This window comes from Bos grunniens, chromosome 15 (genome assembly GCF_055505025.1).
Source record: "Bos grunniens cultivar Pamir isolate PY7600 chromosome 15, Bosgru_T2T1.0, whole genome shotgun sequence".
NCBI lineage: Eukaryota > Metazoa > Chordata > Mammalia > Artiodactyla > Bovidae > Bos > Bos grunniens.
The window spans coordinates 78,769,106-78,791,447 of record NC_141179.1 but is presented as its reverse complement, the minus strand read 5'-3'; the positions used below and the strand labels follow the sequence as shown (position 1 = coordinate 78,791,447).

General features: G+C 36.6%; 2 protein-coding genes and 1 pseudogene across 2 annotated transcripts; all 3 read right to left on the bottom strand.

Annotated features, from left to right (window-relative positions):
- Window positions 1-206: 206 nt before the first annotated feature.
- LOC147358584 (olfactory receptor 4A47-like) lies at window positions 207-13,697 on the bottom strand. The gene is made up of 3 exons (XM_086341723.1): window positions 13,566-13,697; window positions 2,564-2,783; window positions 207-1,286 (listed from the first exon to the last, which is right to left on the bottom strand). The coding sequence occupies exon 3, from the start codon at window positions 1,241-1,243 to the stop codon at window positions 314-316; it is 930 nt and encodes a 309-aa protein (XP_086197849.1). The 5' UTR covers window positions 1,244-1,286; window positions 2,564-2,783; window positions 13,566-13,697; the 3' UTR covers window positions 207-313.
- LOC147358585 (olfactory receptor 4A47-like) lies at window positions 10,988-11,917 on the bottom strand. Its single transcript, XM_086342062.1, has one exon. It carries the CDS (start codon window positions 11,915-11,917, stop codon window positions 10,988-10,990), a length of 930 nt encoding a protein of 309 aa, XP_086198188.1.
- Window positions 13,698-21,558: 7,861 nt separating the features above from the next.
- Window positions 21,559-22,342, bottom strand: LOC147358583 (olfactory receptor 4A47-like; annotated as a pseudogene).

The following is a 22,342-nucleotide window of genomic DNA, read 5'->3' as shown; positions in this document are numbered from 1 at the left end:
GTTACTATATAATAGTTTTCCCACTTAATCATTATTTATTATTAACTCCTTATCATACAGGCATTATACATTTCTAGGTACAGTGATAAAGAAGTAATTATGGACCCTATGTTCTAGTATGGAGGAAACTATTATTAATAGCACAGCTGTATAATTGTAATCTTTAATCACAATTATCATAATATCTTTGAAGACAGAGAAATTTTCTTTTTAAAGAAAAATTTTTAATCAGAATCAAATTTTAAAATGATTTCTACATTCTAAGGAAATGGAACCTGCTGTCAAATGGCTCCCTTCACGGTAGATGATGCACTTATTTATTATGAGATACAATGTTTCTTCTCCAGAGCTTCTTCATAGCATTAGTCAACTCAGAATTTCTTAGACTATAGATAAATGGGTTCAGCATGGGGCTTATGACTGTATAAAACACACTCACAGATTTGTCAATGGGGAATGTTTTAGCAGGTCTCACATACATGAAAATGCAGGGAACAAAGAAGCAGACAACCACAGTGATGTGGGAACCACAGGTCTGGAGGGCTTTCCCCCTCCCTTCCTGACTCAGGTTCTTCAGAGAGTGCAGGATGACTCCATAGGAGACGAGCAAGAGCAGAAACACTATACTGCAGATCAGTCCCCCATTGGCCAGCACTAAGATGCCAGTGACATAGGTGTCAGTACAGACGAGTTCCAATAAGGGGTACATGTCACAAATATAGTGATCAATGACATTCGGGCCACAGAATGGGAGCCCATAAATAGTGCTAAGTTGAATAATTGAGTGCAGAAAACCTCCAACCCAGGACACCACCAGCAGCACAACACACACCCTCTGCCTCATGATCACCAAGTAATGCAAGGGCTTACAGATGGCCACATAGCGGTCATAGGCCATCACCAGCAGAAGGAAGATCTCTGAACCACCTAAAAAGTGCTCTGTAAACAGCTGGGTCATGCAAGATTCAAAGGATGTGTTTTTTCCCCCAAATAACAGCTCTGAAATCAATCTGGGGGTGATAGAAGTGGAGTAAGTGACATCCATACATGATAAGCTAGCAAGAAAAAAGTACATCGGTGAGTTCAGGGTCTCACTGACAGCTATAGTCACTGTAATAAGAAGGTTGCCCACCAGAGTCAAAAGGTAGATGAACAGGAACAAAACAGAAAGGACTTTCTGCTCCTTTGGATTCTGTGTGAGGCCCAGAAGGACAAAGTAGGTTACATTATTTCTTGATTCCATCTGATCCGGACAGGAGCTGACTTCACATATTAAAGCAGTTTACCTAAGAAAAACAAGGAGGGGAACACTTAAAGGGAAAAAGGTGCTCAAATGTATAAAAATAACTTTTAATTTATCCATTCATTGGAAGAACATGTATTTGTGTCTAATGTGTCATAGACATTTTGATTACCAAATTGAATAAGGCATAGTTTTTTGTTTTCTGTTTTTTGTTTGTTTGTTTGTTTTAACCTCAGTGATATGACACAGAATGAAAAAGCAAGCAATTCCAGACACGTGTATTAAGTTCCATTAAATTCACACAGTGCTGAAGAGTCACAATATAGGAATATATCAAATGAGTATCACAGAAGACTTTCAAGAGGAAGCAGTACTTGAGCTGAGTGTATAAAATAATTGAAAGTATAAAGAAATAGGAAGAGAAAGCCATGAAAAGGTGCAGCATTTATAGACACAAAGTGTAATATATGAGACACACTTAAGGTAATACATGTAATCAATGGGTAGATGAATGTGTGAATAGAAGATCCTTGTCCTGAATTGTCTCTAACCTCACTGACACTTCCTAGGTCTTTAGGTGCATATTTCCCTTTTCTGACCAATAAGTTAGACTGCAGCAGTCTAATTTTGCATCTCCAACCCCTAAATTTCAAACATCTCTAATTTTCATATCAAATCGAATAGCAATTTACTATTTGTAAAACTAACTTCTGAATTTTCCACAATACACATGAGCATTTTCTAAACAAAATTTAAAGAGGCATTCCTTATTTATCTCATTAAATACTATAATTTTCCATGTTATTGTTCAGAGACAAAATTTTAGTGTTCTTTACTCATTCGTTACTCTCATAAAATTTAAATAAATCCTACTAACTCTACTTTCAAAATATATCACAGATTTGATCATTCCCTACTTAATTTCTTCCAGGTCCACCATAATAGCCTCCTACTAAGTCTCTCCACATTTATATTGGCCTCAAAAGCTGGTTCTCCTGAAGCAGCCCAAACTGTCCTTTTTAATCTTATTCTGATAACATCACTCTACTTCTCCAAACTCCTACAGTATATTCCAATCACACACTCATAGTTTAATGCAATGCACTTAATATTTACAGTAGCAAGAACTGTAATCCTTGTTTCAGAAGTGAAGAAATTAAGGCTCAGAATATCTAATTCATTTTCTCAAGTACACATTTTTAAGTCATATACCTAGAATGGAATCTAAGTTTGATTTACTCTAAGTAATTTACTCTCTTATATAACAAAGAAAGTCTCACAACTATGAGCCTGGTTCCCAGTATTTAATATCAGTCTTACCTTCTGGACACTTGTTCAGAACCTGAAGAATAACTTGAAGTTACTCATAAACACTTGGAATTATTTTTCATCCAGTTTGACAAAGAGGGCAAAAGGCCACCTTATCACTTGAGCATATAGTTTATTTGACTGTCTGTCCATTTGCTTCATGGAGTCTTCTGATTATTCAGATTTTTATATGCAGTGTAGATTATTTGAAAGGAATACCATGGTGCACACACTGAAAAACAAGTTTATTACATTAGGAAATATATCAAAATGCCAAGCAAATCCTACATATACATAGAAGAAATTAACTAGTTATTTGGCAGGGAAATTTTTCACAAGTAACTTCTTTCCTACTAACTTCAAAAAGAAAAATAGCATTTGACTGTTCAGTTCTTTTCACTCTGTCATATTAACATGACCAGACTCGTTGTCTGAAATTTTGAAAGACATTCCCATGATACTTTTTAAATCATGCTATAAGTCTAAGAATGGACCTCCTGAAATTGTTATGCCAGGTACTAAGTGAATAGGATCTTCTTTCTATTAGGGGTGAAGATCGTGGGCTATTTCATCCCTTCCAGCTGCAATTATCACTGAATCTTGGAATGTGTCCAAGGCTGATTCTTGTTTAATTAATTCACTTGGATTTTCCACAAAGGTTTTAAGGAACATCTGTAGGAGCTTTCCTGATGGCTCAGTGGTGAAGAATTCACTTGCCAATGCATAAGATGCAGGTTTGAGCCCTGGGTTGAGAAGGTTCCCTGGAGAAGGAAATAGCAAACCATTCTAGTATCCTTGCCTGGGAAATCTCATGGACAGAGGAGCCTGGCAAGCTACAGTCCATGGGGTGGCAAAAGAATTGGACATGACCTAGGAACTAAACAACAACGAAAAATATGTGACGATATTACTAGAGCAAATCACATAATTAATATCAGAAAGGTATAACATGCAAAAAAAGTAGCTTTAGAATCGTTATGAGGCTGCTGCCAATGAGATAAAATATAGATGCACTCATTTTGATCTACTGGACTTATTAATATATTCTCCCCTGCCATGGAAAGAATATCTTTCCTTTTATTCAATACTAGATTTAATCACCTTAAAATTTGGTTCAGTTCAGTCAGTTCAGTTCAGTTGCTCAGTTGTGTCCAACTCTTTGCAACCCCATGAATTGCAGCATGCCAGGCCTCCCTGTCCATCACCTACACCCGGAGTTCACTCAAACTCATGTCCATCAAATCGGTGATGCTATCCAGCCATTTCATCCTCTGTCGTCCCCTTTAAATAAATAAAACTATACTAAAAATAAAATTAAATGTTTTATTTTTTTCAAAATGTTTTATTTTATTTTTAATATAAATTTATTTATTTATTTATTTATTGGAGGCTAATTACTTTACAATATTGTATTGGTTTTGCCATACATCAACACGAATCTGCCACGGCTGTACACATGTTCCCCACTCTGAACCCCCCTCCCACCTCCCTCCCCGTACCATCCCTCTGGGCCATCCCAGTGCACCAGCCCCAAGCATCCTGTATCCTGCATCGAATCTGGACTGGCGATTCGTTTCATACATGATATTATACATATTTCAATGCCATTCTCCCAAATCATCCCACCCTCTCCCTCTCTCACAGCGTCCAAAAGACTGTTCTATACATCTGTGTCTCTTTTGCTGTCGCGCATACAGGGTTATCGTTACCATCTTTCTAAATTCCATATATATGTGTTAGTATACTGTATTGGTGTTTTTCTTTCTGGCAGTTTTAGATGTAAAAACTAATAATTTATCCAATTATTAATTGTTTTTAAAAGTTAGGGCATATCTCTTATGCCAGCAACTGTGCTATGAGCTAGGACACAGCACTTAATAAAACCGGAGGGAAAATCACGTAAAAATAATTTTTTTTTTCCTGCATGGATATTATAATAGGTCAGACAATAAAGAAGGAGACGTTTAATAAAGTAGTTATAGTCTTAATCAGGGCTTATAAGGTAAGAAATAGAATAATGAGACAGAAGAGAAGAGGGAGAATTCTACTGTGGATAATATAATCAGAGAAGACCCTTAAAAGGTTATCTTTAAGCTGTGATTGAAAGGTATGAAGTGACTGCCATTAGAAGCACTGTTCCAGAAAGTAAAACTAAATAAAAATTAATAAAATTATCTCCTGTCATCAGAGATGACAAGACCTATGTTTAGAAAAATATAAACTTTTCACAGGAATTTTTATGGCAGTGCTATGTTATAAAAGGACTTGTTATAAAAGGACTTGTCTTATTCTAGATTTTAATTGGGCAGATTTCAACCTCTCTATGTTGGGGATGATGTTAGCTATAGATCTGTTATATATGGACTTTTTTTATGCCAAGGTGCCTTCCTTCTATTTCCAATTGTTGAGAGTTTTTTTACGAAATGATGTTGAATTTCTATGTGTAATTAGCAACTCAAGGAAAAATTAAGAAAGTAATTCCATGTACAAAAGCATCAAAAAAGAATAAAATATTTAAATAAACTTAACCAAAGAGATAAGTCCTGTAAACTGAAAACTACAAAAGGTTACTGAGAGATATTATGGAATACACACAAATGTGAAAGGACACTTATGATCTGGGACACTTAAAAGTATTAAGTTGTTAATACTACCTCAAGTGATCTACAGATCAAAATAGCAAAACTGATTTTGCAGCAACAGAAAATCCATGCTAAAATTCATATGAAATCTCAAGGACTTGAAATTGCCAAAACAATCTTGAAAAGAAAGAAAGCTGGGGGTCTCATACTTCTTGACTCTAAAACATATTATACAAAGCGATGGTAATCATAGCACCAGTATTCGAATAAAGATCGATGATGGACTAATGGAATAAAATAGAAAGCCTAGAAATAAACCTTTGTATATGTCTTTAGATAATTTTCAACAAGGGCACCAAGAGTATTTGGGTACTCTTGGTACCAAGAGTGGGGAAAATATAACAAGTTATAAAAAGGCAATCACAAAAAAGCAATTATCATATGATTTCACTTACATGAAGCACTTAAAGCAGTCAATTCATAAACAGAAAGTAGAATGGTGGTTGCCTGGGGCTCCATAAGCTTATATGGAGAACTTTGTTTGATGACTGAAATTTCAGTTTGGGAAGTTGGAAAAGTTTACAGATGGATAGAGGTAATGTTTGCATAACAAGTAGGTGTCACTTTAAAATGATTAAAATTGCAAATTTTGTTATGTATGTGTTACTAAGCCATGTCCAACTCTGCTGACCCCATGGACTGCCGCACACCAGGCTTCCCTGTCCTTTGTTAATCTCCCAGAGTCTGCTCAAAGTCATGCTCACTGAGTTCGTGCTCCTATCTAACTGTCTCATCCTCTGTCATCCCCTTCTCCTGCCTTCAATCTTTCCCAGAATCAGGGTCTTTCCAATGGGTTGGCTCTTTGTATCAGGTGGCCAAAGTACTGGAGCTTCAGCTTCAGCATCAGCCCTTCCAATGAATAGTCAGGGTTGATTTCCTTTCAGATTGGTTAGTTTGATCTCTTTGCTGCCCAAGGGACTCCCAAGAGTCTTCTCCAGCAACACAATTCAAAAGCATCAATTCTTTGACACTCAGCCTTCTTTATGTATATATGAGCACAATTTTCAAAATAAATGTAAGAACTAAGGGACCTCCCTGGTGGTGCAGTGATGGGAATCCACCTGCCAGTGCAGGGGACATAGGTTCAATCCTGGTCCGGGAAGATTCCACATGCTGCAGAGCGATTAAGCCCCTGCTCTGTAACCACTGAGCACACGCTCTAGAGCCTGAGAGGTACAACTAGAGAGCCCGCACGCCACAACTACCGAAGTCTGCATACTCCAGGGTCCTCTAGCCACAACTAATGAGCCTCGGTGCTGCAATTACTGAAGCCCAGGAACCCTAGAGGCAGCAAGTCAGAACTACTGAGCCCTCAGGATGCAACTATTGAAACCCGTGCACCTAGAGCCTGTGCTCCTCAACAAGAGAAGCCACAGAAATGAGAAGCCCATGCACCACAACTAGAGAGCAGCCCCCACTCTCCACAACTATAGAAATCCCGTGTGCAGCAACGAAGACCCAGTGCAACCAATAAATAAACAAAACAGTGTATGTGTTAGTTGCTCAGTCATGTCCAACTCTGCAACCCCATGGACTGTAGCCCGCCAGGCTCCTCTGTCCATGGGATTCCCCAGGCAAGAATACTGGAGTGGGTTGCATTCCATGTCAAAAACCAAAAAAAAAAAAAAATGAAGTTAGTTTCCTAAAAGGAAAAAAAAAGAAAAAAAAATCTAAGGTGACTTCATTAGTTGAAATATGAGGGGAACATAAACTGTACCTCTATAGCCCAAAGTATATGCAAATATCATTGGCTTCAGATAATCTTGGGTAACTTATTTAAGAGGTAAATATGTCAATCCAATGGCAAAACCACTAAATTAAAATCTTTGTTTTTTATTTTTATTTTATATTAGAGTACAGTTGATCAACAATGTGTTAGTGTCAGGTCTAATTCAAAGGGTCTGAGTTATACATATATGTGTATCTATTTTATCAAATTCTTTTTCCATTTAGGTTATTACAAAATATTCAGTTACCTGTGTTATAGAGTAGGTCCTTGTTGATTATCTATTTTAAATATACTAGTGTGTATTGTCAATATCCAAGTGTTATGTAATCTACTTGAGTAGCCTGCCAGGCTCCTCTGTCCATGGAATTTTTCAGGCAAGAATACCGGAGTGGGTTGCCACTTTCTGCTCCAGGGAATCTTCCCAGTCCAGGGAGCAAACCCAAATCTCTTGCATTGGCAGGTGGATTCCTTACCACTAGCGCCACCTGGGGTTGTAATAAGTCATAATAAAATAAACATGTTCTCATTTCAGAAAAAAAATCTCTAAAACTGCATCCTAACACATTTTTTTAGTCTATTTTTCTTTTTCTTTCTTTCCTTCTTTCTTTTTTTTTTTTGTGTGGCTATATTCTTCCTGGCAAAGCCCGTGGACAGAGAATCCTGGCGGGCCACGGTCCACACAGTTGCAAAGAGTCAGACAGGACTGAAGCGACTTAGCACAGCACATAGAAAAAAGATCTCAGCAGCACAAGATGCTCAGCAGTGATTTAAGTCCTGAACTTCCTTGAAAGAGATGATTTTTTCCTAAAGCAAGTGTCAGGTAGCATTTTAGGTGTTATAGCTAAAGAACAGCAGCTATCTACAAGGGATTAGAAACACGGGCAGGAACTGCAAGTTCAACCCAATGTTACAATAGGTGGATTGTTAACTGAAGATACCAATTCTTATCTGGATAACAGTTTTTTTATACTTTAAAGGCATAAACTCTTCTTAACCTTCTTAATGGGAATCTTAATGAAAATAATAATTTTGAACATATTTTAAGTTTATTTTCACAATTTTAAGCTAACTTTAAACAGTTTTATCTTATCTATATTTAATTTATTATTTAAGTTTTAATAATTTTGAAATAGACATATACAGGCCTAGGCAAAATTCTGAGAAATACTAATAAGTGACTGCTAGATTCTTCACATGTCAAAATATCTTATATATCATAGCAATTATGTGCCAATGTGTACATGAATAAAGAGATCAGTGAAAAAGATTAAAGTTTTGAATTGGACCCAAATACATTGGGAGTTCAAAATACAGTAGTCAGAATTTCAAATCAATGGCAAAAAGATAATATGTGAATATTTTTTAAAAATTCTAAAATTTACAGAACAAATAAAATCAACCCCTATTTAAACTCCTAAATAAATTCAAGATGAATCAAATGTTATAAGATGTAAGATATGAAAAATGCTTGAAAAATTAAATGCAAAAAAAAAATTGAAGAATTTTTGGCTCAAATGAAATGAGAAAATTCTTCCTAAGCAAGATATAATTTTTTAATTTAATATAAGCTACAAAAATTTTACATGCAAAAATAATTCTACATAGGATAAAAAGTTAAAAACATATAGCCAGAAAACATTAACTATATATACAATGTAAAGAGATAATTTCTTTTGCTTAAAATTCTCTCATAAAAATCAAAAATTGAATGAATCAGATTAAAGACATATATATATAATCCACAAATAAATACAAATCAAATTAAAAATGTAAGAAGATACTCAAACTCAATTATATCAAAAGGTTTGCAGTTAAAGTAAAAAGTAAATTTAATCAGATGTGATAAATGTCTATTAGGTACTGGTCATTGAAAATGTGGTCAAGAAAATTCACATGGACTATAGGGTCGCACAGAGTCGGACACGACTGAAGCGACTTAGCAGCAGCAGCAGCAGCATGGGCAGGACAGTAGTTGTTAGTGGGGCTTTCTCGGTGGTTCAGTGAATAAAGAAGACACAAAGGACACAGGTTCGATTCCTGAGTGAAGATCCTCTGGAGGAGGAAATGGCAACCCATTCCAGTATTCTTGCCTGAAAAATCCCAAAAACAGAGAAGCCTGGCAGGCTACAGTCCGTGGAGTCACAAGGAGTAGGACACAGCTGAGCAGCTAAGCACAGACACAGTAGCTGTTAGTACAACCTCAAGAGCAATAGTTTGGAGTGAAGTAAGTCAGAAAGAGAAAAACAAATATAGTATATTAACGTATCTATATGGAATCTAGAAAAATGGTGTTGATGAACCTATTTGCAGGAAAGAAATGGAGACACAGATATAGAGATGGGAGTCGTGGACACAGTAGGGGAAGGAAAGAGTGAGATAAACAGAGAAAGTAGCATCGGCATATATACACTTCCTTGTGTAAAACAGATAATGTGAGAAGTTTCTATATAACACAGGGAGCCCAGCTTGGCACTCTGTGGTGACCTACAGGGGTGGAGTCAGGGGAGGAGAGGGAGGCTCAAGATGGAGGTGGTGCTGGTTCAGCCACTAAGTCGTGTCCGACTCTTGCAACCCCATGGTCTGTAGCCTGTCAGGCTCCTCTGTTCATGGGACTCTCCAGGCAAGAATTCTGGAGTGGGTTGCCATTTCCTTCTCCAGGGGATCTTCCCAACCCAGGAATCAAACCCAGGTCTCCTGCATTGCAGGCAGATCCTTTACTGACTGAGCTACGAGGGAAGGTGACATATGTATAATTAAATCCGATTTGGGCTGTTATATGGCAACCAACACAATATTATAAAGCAATTTTCCTCCAATTAAAAATTAATTTTAAAAAAGAGGATTATAGTTTGGCAATAAATATCAATATCAGCATTTTAAATGCATATACTATTTGACCATTGAACCAAATGTAATATCAACAATTCTACACCTAAGAACTATATTTGCACATACTCTAAAACATACATTTATTGGAAATATAACTGTCATAGAAAAGTTTGGGGCTCTCATGAAAGGAATGGACATATTAATTTTGATACAAATTTATGAGGAGTGTTTTGCAAAATGAGAAAATTTAAGAAATATATATGGACTGGCATGGAAATATCTTTAAGATATTGCATAGCAAAAGCAAGTGATACATATATAGAAAGAAACAAATACATATACATATAGAGAATACACTTGCATCTGCAAAGATTATTACTAGATGAAAATTAAGAAACAAATTTAGGGTCAACCTCTGAGAATGAGGACTGAAAGAAGCTGAGAGAAAAATAGAAAATTCATTTTACATTTCACCCATATTGTTTGGATTTCCTTGTGGCTCAGACAGTAAAGAAACCGCCTGCAATACGGGAGACCTGGGTTTCACCCGTGGGTTGGGAGGATCCCCTGGAAAAGGCAATGGCAATCCACTCCAGTATTCTTGCCTATAGAATTCCACGGGCAGAAGAGCCTGGTGGACTAGAGTCCACAGGGTTGCAAAGAGTCAGACACTACTGAGTGACTACACTTTCGTAGCATTTAGTTTTCACTTATGCTATTTATTATTATCTATTTTACTTCAGCTTCATTGTAAACACTAAAAGTACAAACGTAAAAGTGCTGTGTAATGCAAATGAAATACAGTAAAGGCAAGCCATGTATAATTATGTATTTTAAACTGTATAAGTAAAAATGTTAACTTAAATGACAAGATGCTAAATAAAAATTACACTGTCTCTGAAAAAGAATAAAAAATGTAAATGCATAAGTTGGTGAAAAATCAGTATAACTATGAACAATTTACTCGCTAATTCATTACATATTAATTCCTTGCTATGTAGGCATTACACCATTCTAGGTACACTGATAAACAAGATAATGAATTCTAGTACATAGGTAATTATATATTATAATTATACCCTGTTATTATACCCTGGTTGTTTAATTGTAATCTTTAATTATAATTAACATAAACTCTTTGAAAAAGAGAAATCACAACAAATTTTAAAATGACTTCTGCATTCCAAGAAAATGAACCATGATGTCAAATGACTCCCTTCATGATGGATGATGCATTTATTTAATATGGGATATGATGTTTCTTTTCCAGAGCTTCTTCATAGCATAAATTAACTCAGAATTTCTTAGACTGTAGATTAATGGGTTCAGCATGGGGGTTATGACTGTATAGAACACGCTCAATGATTTATCAATGTAGAAGGTCTTAGCAGGTCTTACATATACGAAAATACAGGGAACAAAGAAGCAGACAACCACAGTGATGTGGGAACCACAGGTCTGGAGGGCTTTCCGCCTTCCTTCCTGACTCAGGTTCTTCAGAGAGTGCAGGATGACTCCATAGGAGACGAGCAAGAGCAGAAACACTATAGTGCAGATCAGTCCCCCATTGGCCACAACTAAGATGCCAATGACATAGGTGTCAGTACAGACAAGTTTCAATAAGGGGTACATGTCACACATAAAGTGATCAATGACATTCGGGCCACAGAATGGGAGCCCATAAATAGTGCTAAGTTGAATTACTGAATGCAGAAAACCTCCAACCCAGGACACCACTAGCAACCCAACACACACCCTCTGCTTCATGATCACCAAGTAATGCAAGGGCTTACAGATGGCCACATAGCGGTCATAGGCCATCACCAGCAGAAGGAAGACCCCTGATCCAGAAAAAAGGTGCTCTGTAAATAGCTGGGTCATGCAAGATTTAAAGGTTATGGTTTTTTCTCCAAAGAACAAGTCTGAGATCAATCTGGGGGTAATAGAAGAGGAATAAGCAATATCCATACATGATAAGCAAGCAAGAAAAAAGTACATTGGTGTGTTCAGGGTCTTACTGACAGCTACAGTGACTATAATTAGAAAATTGCCCACCACAGTCAAAAGGTAGACAAACAGGAACATAAACAAAAGTACTTTCTCCTCCTTTGGATTCTGTGTGAGTCCCAGGAGAACAAAGTAGGTTATATTGTTTCTTGATTCCATCTAATCTGAACAGGAGCTGACTTCATACAGTAGAAGCAACTTACCTACAAAACAAGGAGGGGAAGATAAAGGGGTAAAATGCTAAAATGTATGAGAATTTTTTTTTTCCATTTGTTGAAAGAATGAGTATAGAACAACTATTTGTGTCCAATGTGTCATGGGCATTTTTATTATTATCAGGTTGAAGGCAGAGTTTCTTTCCTTCAGTGCTATGACACATAACGAGAAATCAACCGATTCCAGACCCACGCTATTAGTGCCATTAAATGAATATTCAAACAGTGCTAAGAGTCATACTACAGGAGTATATCAAATAGGTATGACAGAAGACTTTCCAGAGGAAGCAAAGCTTCAGCTGAGTGTAAAAAAGAATTGAATGAATAAAAAAATTAAGGAGGAGAAATCCAAAAAGTCCAATATTTATAAAGCCACAAAAGTCTAATACTTGAGGCCCACTTAAGGTAATTTACATAATCAATGTGGGTAGATCAAACTGTGAGGAAGTTCCCTGTACTGAATTGTCTCAGACCTCACTGACACTTCTTAGGTTTTTAGATGGTTATTTCCCTTTTCCTGACAATTAAATACTACAGCAGTAATTTTGTGTCTCCAACCCCTACCTCTCCTCTTAATTTGAAAACTTGGATATGCAACATCTCTAATTTTGACATCCAAGTGAATAGTAATTTAGTATTTAAAAACTTTTGAAATGTCCATAATAACCATAAGCATTTTCTATACAAAATTTAAAGAGGTGTTCCCTATTTATCTCATTAAATGCTGTCTTTAGTATTCTTGCCTGGAAAATCCCATGGACAGAGGAGCCTGGTAGACTACAGTCCATGGGGTCGCAAAGAGTCGGACACGACTGAGCAACTTCACTTCACTTTCACTTTATCATGTTATCGTTCGGACAAAAAATTGCTGTACTCTTCATTCATTTGTTACTCTTATAAAACTTTAATAAATCCTATTCACTCTACTATGAAAATATATCAGAAATTTGATCATTCCCTACTTCTTAATTTCTTCCTGGTCCACAGCAATAGATGCCTATCAAATCTCTCCATGTTTATTCTAGCCTCCAAGAATCAGTTCTCCTGAAGCAGCTCAAATGACATCACGCTACTGCTCAAAAATCCTAGAGTATAATCTAATCATACTCATAGAAGAGGAATAAGCAATATCCATACATGATAAGCAAGCAAGAAAAAAGTACACTGGTGTGTTCAGGGTCTTACTGACAGCTACAGTGACTATAATTAGAAAATTGCCCACCACAGTCAAAACATAGACAAACAGGAACATAAACAAAAGTATTTCCCCCTCCTTTTAATATTGACAGTAACAAGAACTGTAATCCTCTTTTTATAGTTGAAGAAACTAATGCTAGAAGATCTCATTCATTTTCCCGAAATCACACATTTCTAAGGGACATACCTAGAACTGAATCTAAGTTTGATGGATTTCAAAGTAATTAAATTTCTTACATAATAAAGACAATCCCCAATAATGAGCCTGGTTCCCACTATTTACTGCTAATCTTACCTTGTGGAGGCTTGTTCAGAATCTAAGGGTGACTTAAAGTTACACACAAACACTTGAAATTATTTTTCATCCAATTTAACAACAGAGGACAAAAGGTCACCTTATTACTTGAGGACACATTTCATTTTATTTGACTCTCAGTCCATTTTCTCCATGGAGTCTTCTGATTATTCAGAGGCACATTTTTATGTGCTGTGTTGAGTTTTCCAAAAGAATTCCATGGTGCACACCTAGAAAAACAAAAGCTTACCACATTAGGAAATTTATCAAAATGACCAGCAAATCTTACATATACATAGAATAAATCAACTGGTTATTTGGCAGGGAAGTTTTCACAAGTAACGTCTTTCCTACTAACTTCAACAAGAAAAATAATATTTGACTGTCTAGCCCTTTTCATTCTGTCATATTAACATGACCAGACTCGTTGACTGAGATTTTGAAAGACATTCTCTTTTTTTTTTTTTTGTCATGCTTTAAGTCTATAAAAGGGCCACCTGAAAAATTGATTCCAGTTACTAAGTGGATAACATCTTCTTCTTATTAGGGGGGAAGATCATGGGATATTTCATCCCTTTCAGCCACAATCATCGAGTCTTAGAATTGGAATGTGTCCAAGACTGATTCTTGTTTAATTAATCACTTGGATTTCCCCTAGAGTTTTTTTTTTTTTTTTATCTATAGGCAAAGTCACAAAAATAATATCAAAAAAGTACAATACCCAAAACAAAACAGCTTTAGAATCTTTAAGAGGCTAAAGTCAATCAAAAATAATAAAACATTTGTCCCAGTGCACTTATTTGTTATTTCTTTCCCCACCTGCCATTGCAAGATTTTCTTTCCTTTTGTTTAGTACTCAATTTCATCACCTTAATTTGGTTAGATATATGAAAATTATATCAAAAAAACACAATTAAATGTATTAAAATTTTAGATATAATAGCTAATTATCCAATTATTATCATTTGTTTTTTTTGAAGTCTGGGCACCTCTGTCATGTCAGCAACTGTCCTCTGAGTGAGGACACAGGGATGAGTGAAACCTGGGAGAGCACATGAAGGTTTCTTCCTGCCTGGATCTTCTTTCTTAGAGCCAGACAATAAAGTATGAGACAACTTGACAAAGTAGCTGCAGTCTTATTCACTGCTTATAAGAATTAGAATACTGTGAAAAAAGATAGGTAGAGTTCTACTGTGGAAAGCGTACAGATGACCTTTCTTCAAAGGTGATGTTTAAGCTGAGATTAAAAGGATAGCGAGTGGCTACCATCAGAAGCACTGTTACAGAAACTAAAACTAAATGAAATTAATGAATAAAACTATCTCACTTCAGAGAAAACAAGAGCTATACTTAGAAAACTCTAAAATTTTCACAGAAATTTTTATGGCAGTACTATGTTAAAAAGGACCAGAGAATATATGCCCTCTTGTCTTATTCCATATTTTAATGGAAAAGCTTTCAAGCTTTCATGTAGAGAAAGGTATTAGCTGTGGATCTGTAATATATGGATTTTATTAAGTCAAGGTACTTTCTATTTCCAACTTGTTGAGAGATTTCTATGAAATCATAACTGAATTTCTATCTGATCATGGACAACCCAAGGAGACTTTAAGAAAATAATTTCACTTACAAAAGTATCAAAAAAAAGAATAAAATAAAGTCTTACACTCTGAAAACTACAAAATATTGCTGAGAGATATATAGAACACACACACATATACGAGAAGACGTTTATAAGCTGGGCTATTCAACAATTCAGTTCAGTTCAGTCACTCAGTCATGTCCAACTCTTTGCAACCCCATGAATCCCAGCACGCCAGGCCTCCCTGTCCATCAACAACTGCCGGAGTCTACCCAAACCCATGTTCATTGAGTTGGTGATGCCATCCAGCCATCTCATCCTCTGTTGTCCCCTTCTCCTCCTGCTCCTAATCCCTCCCAGCATCAGGGTCTTCTCAAATGAGTCAGCTCTTCGCATCAGGTGGCCAAAGGATTGGAGTTTCAGCTTCAACATCAGTCCTTCCAATGAACACCCAGAACTGATCTACTTTAGGATGGACTGGTTGGATCTCCTGCAGTCCAAGAAACTCTCACGGGTCTTCTCCAACACCACAGTTTAAAAGCATCAATTCTTCGGTGCTCAGCTTTCTTCACATCCAACTCTCACATCCATAAAAACCATAGCTTTGACTAGACAGACCTTTGTTGACAAAGTAATGCCTCTGCTTTTTAATATGTTGTCTATGTTGGTCATAACTTTCCTTCCAAGGAGTAAGCGTCTTTTAATTTCATGGCTACAATCACCATCTGCAGTGATTTTGGAGCCCCCCAAAATAAAGTCAGCCACTCTTTCCTCTGTTTCCCCATCTATTTGCCATGAAGGGATGGGACCAGATGCCATGATCTTCGTTTTCTGAATGTTGAGCTTTAAGCCAACTTTTTCACTCTCTTTACTTTCATCAATAGGCTTTTTAGTTCTTCTTTATTTTCTGCCATAAGGGTAGTGTCATCTGAATATCTGAGATTATTGATATTTCTCCCAGAAATCTTGATTCCATCTTGTGCTTCTTCCAGCCCAGCGTTTCTCATGATGTACTCTGCATATAAGTTCAATAAGCAGGGTGACAATATACAGCCTTGATATACTGCTTTTCCTATTTGGAACCAGTCTGTTGTTTCATGTCCAGTTCTAACTGTTGCTTCCTGACTTGCATATAGGTTTCTTAAGAGGCAGGTCAGGTGGTCTGGTATTCCCATCTCTTTCAGAATTTTCCCCAGTTTATTGTGATCCACACAGTCAAAGGCTTTGGCATAGTCAATAAAGCAGAAATAGATGGTTTTCTGACACTCTCTTGCTTTTTCAATGATCCAGTAGATGTTGGCAATTTGATCTCTGGTTCCTCTGCCTTTTCTGAAACCAGCTTGAACAACTGGTTCATAAGTCATGTATTGCTGAAGCCTGACTTGGAATATTTTGAGCATTACTTAATAATACCTCATGATTCAGTGCAATTCCTATCATAACCAAAAAATCTTTTTTGCAGTAACAGAAAAATCCATGCTAAAATTCATAAGGAATCTCAAGGACTCCAAATTGTCAAAACAATCTAGAAAAGAAGATTGGGAGTCTCATACCTCCTGATTATAAAATATATTATGCAAATCTATGGTAATGGCAGCCCCAGCATTGAAATAAAGATGCACGATGGACTAATGGAGTAAAACAGATAGTTTAGAAATAAATCTTCCTATATGTATTTAGATAATGTTCAACAAGTGTCCCAAGCATTTTATGGGGAAAAGAAATTATAATAAGTGTTTAAAAGGCAATCACCAAAAACCAGAAATGGTATGATTCCACTTCCATGAGGCACTTAAAGCAGTCAAATTCATAGGCAAAAAATAGCAGTGAGCGAAAATGAAGGATTTTGTTTAATGGCTGTGGAATCTCAGTTTGGAAAGTTGAAAAAGTTTTGGAGATGGATGGTGGTGATGTTTGCATAACAATGTGAATTAACTTAGTGCTACTCTGAAATGGTAAAAATTGTAAATTTTGTTATGCATATTTCACCACAATTTTTAAACTAAATATAAGAACTAAGGTGACCTCATTAACTGGTGTATGATGTGAACATAAACTATAGCACAATAGCCCAAAGTATATGTAAAGATCATTGGCTTCAAATAAACCAAGGTAATCTTTCTAATCAATAGCAAATTGACAAATAGTCAATCAATAGCAAAACTACTAAATTAAAATCTCTATTTTTAATATTTACTTTGTATTGGAATATAGCTGATTAACAATGTGTTAGTTAAGGTGTACAGCAAGGTGATTCAGGTATACACGTATTTGTATCTATCCTTTTCCAAATTCTTTTCCCATTTAGGTTACTACAGGATGTTGAGCAGAGCTTCCTGTACTACACAGTAAGTCCTTGCTGGATGTCAATTTTAAATATAGTAGTCTGTATATGCTAATTCCAAAGTTTTATCTAATCAATGCAACAAATATTGAGTACCTCCTGTGGGCCAGGCATTGTTTAAGTTCTCAGGATGAATCAATAAAGAAAGTAGACAAAAAAGAAGAAGAAGAAGAAAGAAAGAAGGAGAAAGAAGGAACAAAAACACAAACTCTTTATTTTGGAGTTTCAAACTCAGATTTTAAAAGCAAGTTATCAAACACTGTTGAAGGATTTTGTGCTCCTCCGGACTTCAGATTGTCTGGTTTTGCAGAGGAAAGATGAGATTTTACAATAGGAAACTTCCTTGCCTACAAAGCAATGAGAATTTGCACTACAGATTAGACCAAAACTCCACCTTGCAAATAGAGGTACCAAAGTTACTGATGAAACACTGAGTGGGATGGGTTTACCCTCAAAGTGACAGGGAGTAATTTATGCTACATGGATCAGCGATATCTTAAATAGAAGTTGCAGTGAGTCATAATAAAACAGGTTGGTGCAAACATTATTGTGGTTTCAGACTGTGACTATTAAATCAACATATTGATAAGTAGGCTCAAACATCTTTATTAATCAAAACAGGAAGCATTGCAATCAACACATTTTTGCCAATGAGAAATACATTTATTTATTCCTGTATGTAAAAATCTGGGCTTGGGGAGTCCACAAACTCTTGGAAAGCATTTTCTGCCTCCTACTGGTTGTGGAAGTGTTTTCCCTGCAAAAGTCGTTGAAGGGATATGCTTGAAGAAGTGGTAGTCAGCTGGCAAGAGGTCAGGCTGAATATGGCAGATGAGGTAAAACTTAGACCAGTTCATTCAATTTTTGAAAAACTGTATGTGTGAGGTGCACTCGGTCATTATCCTGGAGAAGAACTGGGCCCCTTCTGTTGACCAATACCGGCTGTAGGCATTGCAGTTTTTGGTGCATCCCATTGATTTGCTGGGACTTCTCTAGTGGCTCAGACAGTAGAGAATCTGCCTGCAATGCAGAAGACCCAGGTTCAATCCCTGGGTTGGGAAGATACCCTGGAGAAGGGAATAGCAACCCAGTCCAGTATTCTTGCCTCAAGAATCCCATGGACAGGGGAACCTGGCAGGCTACAGTCCTTGGGATTGCAGTCGGACAGAGCTGAGCGACTTTCATTTCATTTCACTTCACTTCATTGATTTGCTGAGCATACTTCTCAGATGTAATGATTTCACTGGGATTCAGAAAGCTGTAGTGGATCAGAGCAGAAGCAGAAGCAGACCAACAGTGACCATGACTTTTTTTTTTTTTTGGTGCAAGTTTGGCTTTGGGAAGTGCTTTGGAGCTTCTCTTTAGTCCAACCACTGAGCTGGTTGTTGCCAGTTGTCGTATAAAATTCACTTTTTGTCCCAGGTCACAATTTGATGGAGAAATGGTTCATTGTTGTTGTACAGAGTAAGAAAAGATGACACTTTGAAGCAACAATTTTTTATTATTGGTCAGTTGATAAAGCATCCAAGTATTGAAGTTTTTCACCTTTCCAGTTTGCTTTAAACACTGCATGACAATAGAACAGTTGATTTTGATCTTCCACAACTTCTTGTGTAATTATAAGAGGATCAGCTTTCATGATTGCTTTCAACTGATCTCTGTCAACTTCCGATGGCCAGCCACTAAGCTGCTTCTCCACTGGAGGAGTTACCGTTGGGCTCATAATCTGTGGCTTTTAATTATTTACTTATTTTTCCTACCTATTATGTTGCCCTCTGTGCTTCCAAGGCTTGCCACAGACTCAGCAGTGAGAGTGTTTTCTGGTGTTTGGAAACCTCTCTTTTTAAGACTCCCTTCCTGGGATGGATATTATCTGCTTGATTTCTTTTTATATATATATATATAACTTTTTTATTTTTTATTATTATTATTATTTTTACTTTACAATATTGTATTGGTTTTGCCATACATCAACATGCATCCGCCACGGGTGTACATGCGTTACCCATCCTGAACTCCCTCCCAATACCATCCCTCTGGATGATGAAACTGGAGCCTATTATACAGAGTGAAGTAAGCCAGAAAGAAAAACACCAATACAGTATACTAACACATATATATATATGGAATTTAGAAGGATGGTAATGACAACCCTGTATGCAAGACAGCAAAAGAGACACAGATGTATAGAACAGTCTTTTGGACTCTGTGGGGGAGGGGGGATGATTTGGGAGAATAGCATTGAAGCATATATAATATCATATAAGAAATGAATTGCCAGTCCAGGTTTGATGCAGGATATAGGATGCTTGGGGCTGGTGCACTGGGATGACCCAGAGGGATGGTATGGGGAGGATTGGGAACATGTGTACACCCGTGGCGGATTCATGTTGATGTATGGCAAAACCAATACAATATTGTAAAGTAAAAAAAAATAAATTAAAATTTAAATTAAAAAAAAAAGAAATAGCAAAAAAAAAAATTCTATGCCTAGGAACTCATAATTGCACAATTCAAAAACATATTTATTGGAAAATTATTTCTCATAGAGACGTTTAGGAACCAAATGAAGAGGAATGGACATGTCAATTTTAGTATAAATCTATACAGAGTATTGTGTAGCTTAAGAAAAGTTAAGAGATATTATAGATTGATAATAGAAATATTTTTCATATGTCAGATACCAAAAGCAAGTGTTACGTACATAGAAAGAAGCAAATATACATTGGTTAATATATTTTGTTTCAAAGATTATTGGTGGTAGTGATTTAGTCGCTAAGTCTTATCTGACTCTGTGCAACCCCATAAACTATAACCCACCAGGTTCCTCTCTCCATGTGATTTCCCAAGCAAGAATACTAGAGTGGATTGCCATTTCCTCCTCCAGGAGATCTTGAATCAGGGATCGGAATCAGGGATTGAAACCAGGTCTCCTGTGTTGCAGGCAGGTTCTTTCCTGACTGAGCCACCAATTAAGCCATCAATTAAGAAACAAACTTAGGGCTAAATTCTGAGCATGAGGACTAGAAAATACTGAGAGAAAAATAGGAAATTTATTTGACATTGCATCCCAGTTTACTTGGTTTTCCTTTATACTATTTATTAATATCTTTTTTCGATTTCAATTTTTCTTATAAAGTTAAAGCATTAAGTTAAACATTTTGTGAATAATGCAACTTAAATATAGTAAAGAAAGCAACTTATATAAAATTAAATATATAAAATTGTATATATAAAAATGTTCCAATTAAATGACACAAATCTATATAAAAAGTATCCTGTCTCTGAAAAAGAGTAAAAAAGATAAATACATGAATTGATTAAATTTCAGGGTGACTATATAATAGTTAAAATTCTATATAAAAAGTTTAAAAGTTAACTATATATAAACCTAAAAATCAGTAAAACTGATAATAATTTCTTAATTCATTTTAAATTACTGTTCTTGACATTTAGTCATATCCAGCTCTTCATGAACCCATGGACTGCAGTGCACCAAGCTTCCTTGTCCTTCACTGTCTCCTAGACTTTGCTCAAATTCATGGCCATTGAGTTGGTGATGCCATCCAGCCATCTCATGCTCTGTCACCCCCTTCTCCACCTGTGCTCAATCTTTCCCAGCATCAGGGATTTTTCCAATGAGTCAACTCTTCCCATCAGGTGGCCAAAGTATTGGAGCTTCAGCTTTAGCATCAGTTATTCCAATGAATAGTCAGGGTTGATTTCTCTTAGGATTGACTAGTATGACCTCCTCACATTTCAAAGGACTTTCAAGAGTCTTTGGCAGCACCACAGTTTAAAAGCATCAGTTCTTCTGTGTTCAGCCTTCTGTATGGTCCACATCTCATATCCATATATGACTATTGGAAAAACTATGCATTGACATATGGACTTCTGTTGGCAAAGTGATGTCTCTATTTTTTAAAATATATTACTAATTCCTAGATATATAGGCATTACCTCTTTCTAGGTACAGTAATAAACAAGAAATTATAGACCTTATATCCTAGTAAGTAGGTAAACTGTTAATAATAGCATAGCTGTATTAATTGCAAACATTCATATAATTATCACAAAGTCTCTGAAGAAAGGGAAATCAGAATCAAATTTTAAAATTACTTTTGTAATCTAAGTAAATGAACCCCGATGTCAAATGGCTCCCTTTATGGTAGATGATGCACTTATTTACTATCAGATATGGTGTTCCTTTGCCAGAGCTTCTTCATAGCATTAGTCAACTCAGAATTTCTTAGACTGTAGATTAATGGGTTCAGCATGGGGGTTATGACTGTATAGAACACGCTCACAGATTTGTCAGTGGGGAAGGTCTTAGCAGGTCTTGCCTTAATGAAAATACAAGGAACAAAGAAGCAACCACAGTGATGTGGGAACCACAGGTCTGGAGGGCTTTCCGCCTCCCTTCCTGACTCAGGTTCTTCAGAGAGTGCAGGATGACTCCATAGGAGATGAGCAAGAGCAGAAACACAATAGTGCAGATCAGCCCCCCATTGGATGCAACTAAGAGGTCAGTGACATAGGTGTCAGTACAGACGAGTTTTGGTAAAGGGTACATGTCACAAATATAGTGATCAATGACATTTGGGCCACAGAATGGGAGCCCATAAATAGTGCTAAGTTGAATTACTGAGTGCAGAAAACCTCCAAACCAGGACATCAGCAGCAGCACAACACACACCCTCTGCCTCATGATCACCAAGTAATGCAAGGGCTTACAGATGGCCACATGGTGGTCACAGGCCATCACCAGCAGAAGGAAGACCCCTGATCCAGCAAAAAGGTGCTCTGCAAACAGCTGGGTCATGCAAGATTCAAAGGATATGTTTTTTCCCCCAAAGAATAAGTCTGAAATCAATCTGGGGGTAATAGAAGAATAAGTGACATCCATAAATGATAAGCTAGCAAGAAAAAAGTACATCGGTGAGTTCAGGGT

Bases quoted from the DNA above. Each gene is read 5' to 3' on its own strand.
- LOC147358584 (XM_086341723.1), bottom strand. From the start codon at position 1,243: ATGGAATCAAGAAATAATGTAACCTACTTTGTCCTTCTGGGCCTCACA.
- LOC147358585 (XM_086342062.1), bottom strand. From the start codon at position 11,917: ATGGAATCAAGAAACAATATAACCTACTTTGTTCTCCTGGGACTCACA.